General features: G+C 42.4%; 1 protein-coding gene across 1 annotated transcript in view; it reads left to right on the forward strand.

The window, feature by feature from the left end:
• Window positions 1-8922: 8922 nt before the first annotated feature.
• The window catches only part of FAM9B (family with sequence similarity 9 member B), a 128293-nt gene continuing 122592 nt past the window's right edge, over window positions 8923-14623 (forward strand). Inside the window, exon 1 of the mRNA XM_026449806.2 lies at window positions 8923-9066. Coding sequence (XP_026305591.2) covers window positions 9059-9066 — 8 coding nt within the window. The 5' untranslated portion in view covers window positions 8923-9058. The remainder of the gene's footprint in view (window positions 9067-14623) is intronic.

Consider the following 14623-nt stretch of genomic DNA (forward strand, 5'->3'; position numbering starts at 1 on the left):
TTTTTATTCTGAAAGACTAAAGTTTATAAAGGAATCACAAAAGGCCTAGAATGTATTCCCAGGAACCCTCAGCAAATTCGCCAACTGATAACATTTGCCCCATTTGCTTGTTATCTGTGTGTTTTCTGAACTATCCAACCATCCTTTTGAAAGTGAATTTTTGACATTATACCTTTACCCCTGAATATTTTAGAGCATATCTCCAAAACCCACCATGATTATCAAATGAAAGAAATTTAATATTGATACATTACTGTTTTTATCACAGCGTAGTATAGTATTGTCTACTCTTTTTTAAATTTTTAATATTTGTGGGTACATAGTAGGTGTATATATTTATGGAATACATGAGATGTTTTGAGATAGGTGTGCAATGTGAAATAATAACATCATGGAAAACTGGGTTTCCATCCCTTCAAGCATTTATCCTTTGAGTTACAATCAATCAATCAATCCAATTTCGCTCTTTCAGTTATTTTAAAATGTACAGTTATTATTGACTATAGTCACCTGTTGTGCCATTCAATAGTATGTCTTATTCTTTCCAACTATGTTTTTTTGTACCCATTAACCTTCGCCACCTTCCCTGATACATTACTATTATCAGACATACAGTTGATATTCAGATTTCACCGATTTTCCCGAGAATATTTTTCACGGAAAACTTTTCCCCCATTTAGGATTCTCTGATCCACATTGTATTTAGTTTTTGTGTTTTCTTTGCCTTTAATGACATTGGCATTTTCAGAAGGTACAGGCCAGGTGTTTTGAAAAATACACTCAAGTTGGCTGGCCTGAAACTTCCCAGGATTAGGTTTGGGTTCTACATTTTTGGGACAGGCATGCCACCGACATGCAGCTGCATCCTTCGCAGGCCTCACATCGGGAGCAGCAGGCCACTAAGTCCAGTTGTTGGTGGTGACACCAACTGACAATTTTCTTTTCAGCGGGTTTCCTAATGCTTCTTTTTGCACGTATTGTGAGTACACTCTTATTGATTATATAAGTAAAAGAGTGACTTGCATGTCACGGCTCCTTCTTTAACGTCTATGCCTCCATTACTTTTCTATTCTACCTTCCTGGAACACATCAGGTTCTGCCCATTCACTTTCACTTCCCTTGAACAAAATGGGAAGGGATAAGTAGACTGATACAGATGGTTGTCAGTGTGGTGATGACTGCAACTGAGTCTGGGTTTACAAAAATATTCCACTTGCTAAACTTTCCGTAGGAAATGCTGCCTGTGTCTGATATGCCAAAAGCAATTGGACTTGGAGGATATTTTTAGAAATCGATTATTTTAGCTTATTTCTGAAAGCAGACTAGCTGCCACAATGGAATACACATTAAACAATCCATTAATGACCTCAAATTCAGCCAGCTGAATTGAAAATGGGAAACAAAACCTGCGCAGGGATAGTCATTTTTTCAGGGACCAACCAGAGAGTCTGGGGCTCTTACAATCACTTGGTTCTGCTCTCCAACCTCCATGGGGCAGAACTGAATTTCTGAATTTCAAACTTTTCCCTAAGACTATTTTCATACCCATTGCCTACATATCTCCAAGAAAGGGATGTTCACAGCTCTCACTGGGAAGTGCTTCTGGAGTCTCAGGATACTTCTAGGCATGCAAATTTAATTTGGGGCACCAGAAATCTCTCCCTTTTTATTTTCTCTGGTCTCAGCCCGTGAAGAAGTGGAGACTGATTGGTCATTGCAAGAAACACAGTGATAAGAACACAAGGTAGGGAGAGAGCACGGGGCTGGAGCATGGAGTCCAATCCATTGAGTTTAATTTTTCTTTAATCCTTATGAAATTCTCATTGCAAACCTCTAGATCCTCTGTTATCACCCTCATGAGGATAGGAAAATGTCTATCCCACGACTGTCTTCCTGGTTTTTATCAGTATTGGTTGCATTGTATTTTTCTTACCAATAAACATTGTTGAATGAATGTATAAATGAATAAATATCTTATTTTGCATTCTGACAGTACTATTTGTGACCACTGAAATTATAACCTTATTATCCTATTGCCTTAACATGTTCATTTTCCCCTCTTGTCAGTACATTATTTTTGTTTTATGATCAACTTTGGGCAATGTACCCATGACCTTAAACATGCTATCTGTACAGTATGGAATTTATTTTGGGATGACAGATGGAAATAATCAAGTGATTGGCTGAATTATAAATCAGTGGTCTTGTACTCTAGTGTATCAGTCAGCTGCTGCTGTATAACAACCAATCACAAAATTTCAGCAGCATACAATAATGAGCATTTACCAGTGCACAAGTCTGTGAGTTGATGGGCGGTGGTGTTGGGGTTGGCTAATCTAAGTTGGATTCACTTGGGTGGCTCTGCTGATTTCTCTGGGCATATCCTCAAATCTGGGAGCCAGCCAGCACACGTTTATTCTTTCAAGCCTCTGCATATCAAGTCCACTAACCTCCCATTGGCCAAAGCAAGTCATATAGCCAAGGCTAACTCCAATATGGTGGGAAAGTATATTTCCCCTAAGAAAGTAAAGGGATAACTGTGCATGGTGGCTCACACCAGTAATCAGCGCTTTGGGAGGCCGAGGTGGGAAGACTGCTGGAGGGTAGAAGTTTGAGATCAGCTTGGGCAACACAACAAGATCCTGTCTCTACAAAAAATAAAAGATAAAAAATAAAAAGAAAGTAAAGGGACAGAGTGAAAGTTTCTGGAAAATAATTCAACCTGTAACACCCTAGCAACACACAAACTGGCTCCTAGATTTTTTTTTCGCACTTATGGACTACAGAACTCAACTTCAATTTTCCAAAAATATTATACTCTTTCTAACCTTTGGATGAGTTGATAAATAACTGTGCTTCTAGCTCCTGAGTGCCCATCCATAACCCTGGCTTGTCCCTGGATACCTTGGACCTCCCTGAAATCCAACAACTGAAGAGTTTGAGCCAGGCAAATCAGGGAACCTCTAACACCTAACTGGAATACAGTCTGAGGTGTTGGTGCCCTGGTTAAATACATTAAATATGATACCCAACTCCAAGTGAGTTCCTACTCACTTCAGGGAATGGGGAAGGATGAGAAATAAGGCTTTCAGAAGGGAAGAATCAAATTAAGGATTTAGTTTGAATCTTTGGATGACATAGGCCTCCAGAGAGACTTGTCTCTTTGCAGCCAGCATGAGAGAAGGGATTGTTGCCAGCCAGCAGAAGCAATCTCTTTGTGAACTTAGACTGCAGCAGACAGAATTGCCTCTTAGGTGAAGTGGGAGGAAGATGACCATCCAGCAAGACATTGTGGCTCACAGCTGGAAGTCAGTCAGGCCCTCACAGCTAGGCCATGATGCTCTCCGGTTGAACAGGACCCCCACATCAGGCAAGGCCACTCTATGACCATGATGGGTCGGGAAACTACAAGGCCACTCCATAATCTCATCCGAATGTGGGGAGAGACATGAACATTGTCCAAACCACCCAAATGAGCAAACATCCCACTTTCCTGACTGCTACTTCTTTACTAATTACTGTTGTAGCCTTACTTCCTGCCTTCTGGACAAGATGTATCAAGATGCCTAATTAGGTAATGACCTCTGCCTTCTGATAGCATCCAGCCAGAAGCAAAGCCCCGCTTTCTGAATCCTCCCCTAAGTCACGTGACATAAGCCTGTGTTCTATAAGGAGCTTTTTCTAACCTTTTACTGAGATGCTCATGGTCCCTCAAGATGTGTGTTCTTCCTGCTTGCAGTGAGTCAGTCAACCCAACTATAATTATCTACAGGTGATTTCCTGGTGAGTCTTTGGCTGGAAGACATTGACATCATTGTGGTTCTGTAATGTCCCCAAAACACATTCTTAGAGCCTTTAAACAAATAAAAGGTACAAAATTCCTTTCTCAAGCACCATGTGACTAAGAGATTTGTAAGGTGATGTCTTCTGGCCACTCAGAATCAGCAAAAATAAAGTTCACTGACCACTGGCTTGTAATTGCGACTTAGGTACATGGAAGATTTGGAGATTTACTGACCCATCTAGGCTTGTATTTTTGGCAGTTGTAGGAAAGTAAAAGATATATTGATTGTTTTCTTACCTTTTTATCATTTCCATTATTTTAGCCAATAAATAATAGTGGAAATTAGACATACAAGAAACAAGTTTTGATTTCTTACATTATAAAAAATAATTAAACAATTAAAAAGTAGTAATTACATTGTGACATTCTGCTAGGGGTTTGGTTTGCAAACAAATAAATCATCTTTTACTGTTTATGAAATATAGACTTACTAAATAAAACACATAGCAGAAATTAATATTTGAAGTTTACCTGTTTAAGAAAATAAATCTGATGTTAGTTTACATAAAAACACTGTAGTAAAAATGGAAACAAATGAACCTGGGAAATTAGACTGAAGCTTTGAAATGATCATTGTATAACACTTAACTAGTCATTAATGCTGAGCATTTGGGAGCAGCTACTTGTGTTAAAAATATTCTGATTATTTGAAAAATAATCAAGTTGCAGTTTATGGCCTTTTGAACTGGAAAACACCTCAGCATGCCCTAATGTTGCAGATTACAAATTGGGGCAGAGAAAGGACTGGCAGGTGTGACACCCTGTTTCAATTTGTTGATTTTTCCACTTAGCCAGCATGCAAACATTTTGGTGAGAATGTGTGTTTCACGAATCCACATGGACTTTTTCCTAGATTGGTCCACTATAGCAAATCTTATTATATATTATTGTTTTAGATATTATGATATAATTATGTAGTCTAGGTCATGTTTTCTCAACCTTGCCTCTGCTGATATCATGGGTTTGGTAGTTCTTTCCTGTAGGGATGGGGAAGGGCAGTGCTGCTGTGAACTGGAGGACATCTAGCAGCAACCCTGGCCTCCGCTCTGTAGATGCCAGGTACACCACTCACCCCAGTTGTAACAGCCAAAAATGTCTTCAGGCTTTGCCAAATGTCCCCCGAGGGGCACAAGTGCCCCCAACTGAAACTGACCCAGTAGTCCCATAGATAGTTTTTTTTTATATAAACATAAAAATGGACCCTTCTGGTCTTAAAGCTTGAAACTTGTATTTGTTATATCTGAGATCCTTCAGGAAACAACCTTCAGATCTCTAAATATAGTATCAAAGAACTAAAACTCACCAGATCACTGCATTGTGAGATGCTGCACCCCTTATTCATCAAGATTGCTTCCTAGCCCTTCCCTAGTTCTTGTTTCTCACACATTGTTACATTTCTTCTCTGCTATATACACTCCTAGTTTTAGTCAGTCAGGGAGATGGATTTGAGACTGATCTCCCATCTCTTTGGCTGTAGCACCCGATTAAAGCCTTCTTCCTTGGCAATAATCGTCTTCTCAGTGATTGGCTTTTGAGCAGTGAGCAACAGGACCTAGACTGAACCCCTGATATTTCTCTAACAGTATCTGTGTCAATTTGCAGACCAAATATAAGGAGAAGACAGAAATCATTTACTTCTGTCCTATTTAAGGTCTCATGTTTACATACGTGGTTTAGGATATGTCAATTCAAAGAAGTGTAATTTTTACATTTCTGCCCATTTCAGGTAGTGCTATACAATGTTGGCAATAAATAAACACATACATACCACATGGCTCATGGAAAGGGACTGGGGCTTGGAATTGGGAGGGGTCTGGTGGGCTCCCCTCCATGAGTCCTCATGTTGACTGGTCATATGCTCTTGAGAAAAACCTTTACCTTTTGGACTCTGGTTATAGGTTCACAGAAGTTATAGGTTGCTTTGGAGAAATATGCCTTTTATCTTAAGCAAGAAGGCGTCTCCTCTTGGGGATAGTTCACAAACATCTTCACTCATTACCATCCATTTTGCTTTCATTTCAGTTATTGCCTGATGCCTGATCCTATGTCCTATTAGGCTGAGTGAATGCTTCTATCTCTGATCCACACTCCTTTTTGTCTTGATCTTGACAGAAATAGCCATCTAAGGACTAAAATGTAAAAGCAGTTGGTGCATTGTTTCTTATGTGACAGGGGAATGTGATGGGGAATGGCCCATCCCATGATGCTCTCCGGTTGAACAGGACCCCCACATCAGGCAAGGCCACTCTATGACCATGTCTGGGATGGGGAATGTCTGGGACCAGGTGGATGGAAGGCTGGCATGTCCTACTGCCCCTGCAATGCCTTCATAGTTTCCTTCTGCTCCCGCATTCCAGAGTAGAGTCTCCACCACAGGGTGATCAGGTGGTTTGTGCTCTTCAGGCACTGCTCCCATGGCCCGATATCCTGTGGTCTTTAGCCTGCCAAGTTATCGCAAAGGTTGCACACCGGGTTTGAAGCACACTGGGGTTGCACACCAGGTTTGAAAACCATTCCTCTGGCAAGCTGGAAATAGAAAGCCTTTCTTGGCTTCCTTGGAGTTTCAAAACTAAAGTCATTATTTAGCACATACGAAGGCCAGTTACTTAACCTTCCTTGAAGAAACCACAGGCTTTACATCTCTGATTTTGGAAGGACAGTAGAGAAATGGCAGGTATTTCAATGACAAGCCCTCTAAAGGAGGGATACGGATCATGTCCATGTTTCAAGACCCAGCCAGCTGTAACTGAATTTGTGCGACAGGGTTGACTTGAGTGAGGGCCAGATCTGTCTATGGTACATTTTCAGCTCCTCTGTGCTCCATGGACATTAGACTAATTAATCTTCACATTGTCCTTTTGAGGATAGACTAGTAAATGTGGATCTGAGAAGTACAAAATGTTCTACTGCTCAGTAAAACTCTGAGTTATGCAGATGTTCCGATAGGCAGGTCTTCCCCTTGACAACTTAAGAGCATAGAAATAATAATCCTGCAATTCTGGAGCTCAGAGAGAGGTCAGATGTTCCCATGGACAAACCCTGTCCAAGTGCCATTTGCTCCAAGTTGTTTTACTGTGGATATTCCCATTGTTGCTTTAGTCACTGGTTTCCATGAAAAGCAACATTATAGATAAAATGGATCCATGCTGCCTGCAGGAAAACAAGCACCTCGAAATCTCTTATGTTCCTTTTTTCAGGAGTGAGTCTCTATGTTGCACAAGGGCACCAGTGCTTACGACGGTGCTTCTCCCATTGTGGACCAGGATTCCAAGTCATCGATAACATCCTAAGGGCAGAGTCGAGTTTCATACCTTTGACTCCATCACCATGCATAGTAGTCTTAAACATTGTTGTTAATCTGATACTTATATTTGATGGCACCATGCCATGCTCCTTTTGGAGTGAGTGAACCAAGAATTGCCACACTGTAAAGTTGTGTTTCCATGACAAATATGCTCACAGGGGTTCCATTCTTTGCCTCGTGTGCTTTGTATTTCTTGTCTCAAGTCTGTCCTTGACCTTGTCCCACCCCAGAATTTCCATTGCACACTGCATGGTGTGCAACAAAACCAAATAGGAGAGTCAGGAAGAAGTGTTAAAAGAAAATCTGCAGCCTAATTCAATTTAAGAGGGTTTAATTGAGCAAAGAATGATTCGTGAATTGGGCAGCCTCTCAAGTCAGAGTAGGCTCAGAGACCCCAGCACAGCCACGTGATGGAAGAAGATTTATAGACAGAAAAAGGAAAGTAACGTACAGAAAACAAAAGTGAGGTACGGAAACAGCCAGATTGGTTACAGCTAGGCGTTTGCCTTATTTGAACACGATTTGAACAGTTGGTCACCTGTGATTGGCCAAAACTCAGTGCTTGGCACAAGAGTAGGTTATAGTCTGTTTACAATTCCATTTAGGCTATAGTTCACAATTGTACAAGAAAACCTTTAAGCTGAACTTAAAAGATGTAAGGAGGCAGCTTCAGGCTACACTTGATTTAACAGAAGCAACTCAGAGCCCGAAGTACATATGGGAAAGAAGTTGGTTGGGACCATGAGGATCTTCTATAGACAAATTGTAATGAGCCATGAGTCTCTTCAGGTGATATTGGTATTAAGATGTGAATTTTTACACTACAGAGGCTTGCTTTTCAAGGTTCACTCCTTCCCTGGGCACTTGCTCAAAATGTCAATGCTCAGCCCCATCCCAGAACCAATGAATCAGCATCTCAGGCATGAGCTCAGGAATCTGCCCCATCACAGGCTCTCCAGGGGACTCTGATGCATATCAACATTTGGGAAGCACTGCTCTATCTCCTGCTTTGTGAATCTGGGAAGAACTCTGCCCTTTAAAGGCCAGGCCTGTTCCCTCTGAGGACTCAGCTCCTTGGGCAAGGAGCAAGTTTATTACCTAATTAAGGATTTCACTTCTAGTTCTCTTTTGTTCAGGTGATGTTGTGCTGAGATATATTCTCTTAAAATTGAAGAATGACCCAAATACAACAAAAACCCTGCTATTTCATTGCATGAATCCGATTTATCTCTTAAAAAAAAATACCCTAACTGTACTGCAGGAACCCGGCCTGTCTGCACCATCGATTATCCTAGGAATAAACAAGCAGACTTTCCCTTCTATCCTAGCAACTTCCCGAGGAAAACTGATTTGTTTTTCTAAGACCAGCCGAGCGGGCACGAAAGAACCAGCGGGTAGGCAAGTGTAGGAGCAAAACTGCAAATTTATTTTTGGTCACTTAAGGTGTGGAGAAGAGGTCTGTCCGCCTCCGGCAAAGAAGGCCGACAGAGTCCCCCGGGTGGGGCTCTCGGAGGGAGTTCAGGCAGTCCCGACCTCCCGACAGGAGTGGCGCTGGGAAGTCCGTGTGGGACCCTGGCCAAGAGCGGCTTTTCTAGGAGTGGGAGGGCAATAGGCGGGGCACGGGCGTGTGGGGGGGCGTTCCCCAGGTGCAACCAGGTAAATCTTGGTCTCTTCGGATTGACGTCACCTGGCGCATGCCCAGTTGGTCTGCACCCTCCCTGGGCGCCGGCTGCATTTTCGCGCGCGGGAAAAGCTGGTGAAGAAGAACCCGGAAGTGCGCCATCCTGCCTCGGTTCATCCAAACAAAAACAAGGAAGGAATGTGCACAAAGGCTCTGCAGCAACCCGCGGTGCAAGTCCCAATTAGACTCAAGACAGAAACAAATTCAGCAATGAATACATATGTAAAGAATGAATAGGTAAGAAAAATTTCTATGAGTTATGGTTTTTTGTTTGGGGGGCAGTGAGATGAATGTTTAAATTATTGGGGTGTTCCTCTAAGTCAAGTTTTCTCAGTTTCAGAATAATTGACGTCTGGGACCCCTAATTTCTTTGCTGCAAGAGGATGGGGTGATCCTGTCCTGTGCACTGGAGGATGTTTGGCAGCATCCCTGGCCTCTCCCCACTGGATGCCAGTAGCAACCCTCCCTCCCCAATTGTGGCAACCAGAAATGTTTTCAGACATTGCCTGAGATCTCCCGGGAGACAAAATTGCCCCAAGTTGAGAACCACAAATTGTAAATAAAGCCAGAACCCTTGTGATATTTGCTCAAAATGCTTCTTATATTTAATAGGACCTGTAATCCCAGCTACTTGGGAGGCTGAGGCAGGAGAATCGCTTGAACCCGGGAGGCGGGGGTTTCAGTGAGCCGAGTTCGTGCCACTGCACTCCAGCCTGGTCCACAGAGTGAGACTCCGTCTCAAAAAAAAAAAAATTAATAGGAACATTACACTGCTTATTCCCATTAAGCCTGGCAAACTGACAGTGGCAAGGAAAGCCTTTGATAACCTAAGTTTAATGAGAGCTGCCTACAAGAACTGAGGCCTGACCTCGGTGAGCTATTACAGGAAAAGTTTTTAAAAACAAAGCCGGCTTCTGTCAGTGGCTGGGATGCATTTGAAAGGGACAAGCAAAGGCTGTGTTTTGCAAATGCGGGCTGTGGCTGGGGGGTGGGGGAGGGAGATGGAGGGGGCTAAGGAGGATGAAGAGGCAGGAGAAGGCTGCTGCCTGGACAGCTTGCTGGCCTGCAGAGATTTTCCATCTTACAGGCGTTCGTGGGAGACATGAGAAGATTCACAAAGCCACCGTGAAGTTTGGCAGTCTTAATCCCTTTGTTTTCTCAGCTGGCTAAAGGGGGTACACTAAGTGTGACTGCAGCTAGCCCTTTATGAAGACCATTACTGTATGAAGACCATTACTTTATGAAGACCATTACCATCTACTGTTCTGTCTACAGACTCCACTCAGTCTCAGTATTCTCTGCTCCCTCACTCCTTCCATCTCTCTGATCTTCTATTGCACAGTAGCATCCCTGTTAGGCTTTCTTGGATGCTCTGATGTGCAACTTGCCTGTCTTCTACACTGTGGTACCCTCTACAAATGTTCTAGGCTGCAGCCTTCTCTTCTTCCGAGTGGCCAAGTATGTTTGCAGGGCTACAGTTGGGGAAGACACAAAGCATATGCAATCTGTTTCAGCTTCTTTTTGAGATTCTTGCTGTCGAGTTTTTTGTAAGACAGAAATTGTGAAAACAATCCTACCAGTTAAATAGAGGCTGAATTCTCACAGTAAGTCCCTTGCATGATCTGAAAATATTGCTTGAATATTATTATAGCTATGCTTGTGGTCCTTCAGTTAAGCATCAGGCTCATTCTACGCTCTATAAGTGAAGGTTGCACTTAGTGGAATGAGTCCTTCACCTAGAAAACCATGGCCAAAAAAAAAAGCTGCAGCAGATTTTTGTTACATTCAGCAAATGGTGAGCGCGTAATAAGGCTACTGCTGGCTATGAAGAAGAGCTGGGTATGCTGCTGAGTGGAATGGAGCCACCGAGGCCGGGAGGGCCGCCCGTGAGCACCGAAGGGCCTGCTCTGTGCCAGGAGCTTCCATCTGCCTCATTCATTGTCTCTCAGGACAATCCTGGAATGTACTTTGCAGGAAAGGAAATCCAACTGTAGAAAAATTAACTTGTCCACGCTCACCTCACTCATACGTAGTAACCAGGATTTCAATCCAATTTGTTTGAACTCAGAAATTTTTACTGCATTTTGCTCTCAGCAATGTGGGAACACATGGCCTTCGGCTCCCAGAGTAATCTGATTTCCCAACACCAAGAGAGTTCTTTTTCTTTTCTTTTTTTAAAAATGGAGTTAAATACACATAAAATTGACATTTTAAGCATACGAGTTTCCGGCTCAGTGACATTAAGTACATTCACAAGATTATTCCTCTGTCTAGTTCCAGGGCATTTTCATCATCCGGAAATGAAATCCTTATCCACTAATCAGTCACTACCCTTTTCCTCCTCCCGCAGCTCCCGGTTACTACTCATGTGCTTTCTGTGTCTATGCATTTACCTATTCTGGATATTTCATATCAATGGAATCATACAACATGTGGCCTTTTGTGTCTGACTCCATTCACAGAGCATGATGTTTTCCAGCTTCATCCATGTCGTAGCATGTGTCAGTCCTTCATTCCTTTTCTGGCTGAATAATGTTTCATCGTCTGGGTAGACCACATACTGTTTATTCAGGTGTAGATGGACATTCTGCCTGTTGCATATATGAGTGTGACAGAGTATGTGTGCGTGCATGTGCATCCAGATGTGTGTGCATGTATGAGTGTGTTTGAGGGCATGTATCTGCATGGGTGTGCATGTGTATGTGGGTGTGTTGCACGTGTGTGTATGTACACATGTATTTATTCTACTGTTCTGTCTACAGACTCCACTCAGTCTCAGTATTCTCTGCTCCCTCACTCCTTCCATCTCTCTGATCTTCTATTGCACAGTAGCATCCCTGTTAGACTTTCTTGGATGCTCTGATGTGCAACTTGCCTGTCTTCTACACTGTGGTACCCTCTACAAATGTTCTAGGCTGCAGCCTTCTCTTCTCAGTTGTGTGAGTAAACATTCCTTCATTTTCTCTCTGTCTTTAGACCATTGGTTCTTCACGAGGATGATGGTGCCCCCAGGAGATACTTGATAATGTCTGGAAGAGATTTGGGGTTGTTGTAGTTGGGGGTGAGGGAAGATGCTACTGGCATTGAGTGGGTAGGGACCAGGGATGCTGCTAAACACATATTACGGAGATGCTGCCCTCATAATCTAGAATTATTCAAACGTCAAGAGTGCTGGGGTTAGGAAACTTTGATGTAGAATTTAGTTGAAATTGCATATCTGTCAATAGCTTTACACCATAACATTTTTATTGTCATGGATTTGTTATTTTGATCACCCATTTACCATCAGTTTAAGAAGTCTTAAGAGAGAAACGATGTAAAATATGCGCTGTCTGCTTTCTTCAATGGGAAGCCTGTGAGCTATATTGTTACTTATTTCAGTTTGTATTTGTAAAAAGGGGCATGGAGTTCTGCAAGATAATAAATAATCTAATATCTTTGTCTTAAATATATGTAATGAACCAAATAGGACTTTATAAATTCTTATTTTTCACTCTTTCTTATTTTCATTCACATTATCATTCTTCTTCTGTACACATTAGAAGGTAAGAATTTGGGGATATGGAATTTTGTGTATGGAAATATGTCAGACATAAAATTCAGTTGTACTCCAATGCACCAATACCATTCCAAGAAAAAATAGTTGTTTATAAAAATGTCCATGAACTACGCAGCAGTATATTCCTTCCAAACAACATTTTTGTGAAACTTTTTTTTTTCCAATGTCACAAAGAAACTTGGACATTATCTCAAAGCATTTGTAACAATAAGCATTTGATCTTTCATTTCCTTTTTAACTGCCAAGACATTGTTTTCCTTTTACATTATTCCACAGAGATAAACTTAGTGCTACCCTTCCTGTGTGAGCCGCTCACTCCGCCTTACATTCAGGGCTCCAAATAGTATCACCATGAGCATATCTGATTTCCAAGAGATTCTTCGTCATGGTTTCTGATAGGGAAATTCCCTCTGTGCTTGCTCCTATTGGGCACATCTGTTTTGTGTCTCTCTGGTGTTTGGTGACATAACATAATAAGATGGCAGGAGGCAGGAAAAAAACATGTTGCAATAAAAAATGTCCTAAAAAGACGCTTAGTTCTATTTATTGCTTCACAGAACATGCCGGAAGAGAAGTTAGAATGAGTGCTAGCACGGAAAGTCAGAGGAAGACGTCCTGTGGCTCAATTATGATTTGGATTTGGTTTTGTGCCGTGTAAGGCGCTGAGCAGGACACCAAGCAGAGAAGTCTAGCCCGGGGGTGTTTCCTCACGCAGGTCAATTGCTTTATTTCCGCTTAGAAGTCACAGAAGCTAAGTCCAAGCTCCAGTGTATGACTCTTGTCAGGCCAATCGGATGCATGGGTAGAAGCTCATCGTTAGGACCAGAGAAGCAAAGCAAGTGCTCATTCTGATCAAAGGGCCTGCACAGACAGGCATGAATTAAACCGAGCTACCATCAATTAAAATGCCCAGAAACCACGGATGTGTCTTAATAAGTCAGCTTTGGTCTTTGACAACACCGGAGGCAGGTTTGTGAATTGTTTGCCAACAGGGGCAATTTAGGTGAGTGCTTTGGAAGAAAACTTGAGCTTCAGAGAAGATCTTACTGCCCTAGGTAAGAAGTAGTGCACGGAAATGGATAGCAACTCAGAAATGGTTTTCTGAGTTTCTGAGGTTATCTGGGATCTTTTTTTAGAGTTAGGAGAAAAGTCTCCTTTTTTTCCCAAAATACCTGGACCTACCTGGAAATGTGAGACTGGCATGAGGCTATTTTGGCTTAATTTTTTCAGAGAATGAGCCTGAGATAGGACATTTTATTTTGGAGAGTAACCCCCATGGGCAGAAACCACGGACAAGGTGGGTTGGGCAGGAAGAGAGGAGGATCTAATTCAGGAGCGATTTACCCAGTGGGTCACCACCAGGGGCTACTGGTTACTCCATTCGGTGACACTGTCTGTAAAGGGCGGGAATGTTTTTCAGACCAGCCAGCCAGGGTGAGGAAGGGAGAGCATCTGTCATCTGGCTCCAAACCCCTCTGATCAAACATTCGCCCTCAGCAGGCAACCATTTCCCTGCGTCGCAGAGTGTGCAGTCAGCGGACACCCAAGCTGTCCCATACCATGACTCCAACAGAGATGCCCTTAGGGAGAAGGAAGGCAGGAGGCTCCCAACATGAATCTGACGGGTATCAGGGTGCAGCTGCATGGAGCTGCTCAGAGCCTGTGCAGAGCTGGGTGATGGCACAGGAGACTAGGGAGGCCAAAAGCTTCTGAAGAGCTGTGTAAGAGGCATCCTGTCCAAAGACACAAGTGCTCAGCTGTATTCATCACTTGGGGGGCCTGGAGCTCTTAGGTCAGGCATGAATCTAATAGGCAGGCAGGGACCGTAAGGGCAATATGAACAGAAGTAAGCTTTAGCTCTTTCATAGTTACAGAAAAATCTTGTATCATTTTATCTTACCAAGTTCTAAAATAACGTATTTGTTTTCTAGAATATGCTCTAGGAATTATGAAAACCATGGATTAATGTTTCCAGAATGGTCTTCTCCATGCTGTGCATAAAGGACAGGTTTCCTTTTGTCACTATGAGGCTAGGAGTGGACACCAGGCTGATGTGATGCATCCAAGGGCTCCTTGACCTATGCCCTGAGCTCTGTTTTATAGAGAATCATGTGCATTCTGCAATGCACATTTGGTTTTACATTTTAAAAGTGGTGGAGCTAGTTAGTGTTAGAGCTTTTTTCTTTTTCATATATATATATATATATATATATATATATATATATATATATATAT

This window comes from Piliocolobus tephrosceles, chromosome Y (genome assembly GCF_002776525.5).
Source record: "Piliocolobus tephrosceles isolate RC106 chromosome Y, ASM277652v3, whole genome shotgun sequence".
NCBI classification, from domain to species: Eukaryota; Metazoa; Chordata; class Mammalia; order Primates; family Cercopithecidae; genus Piliocolobus; species Piliocolobus tephrosceles.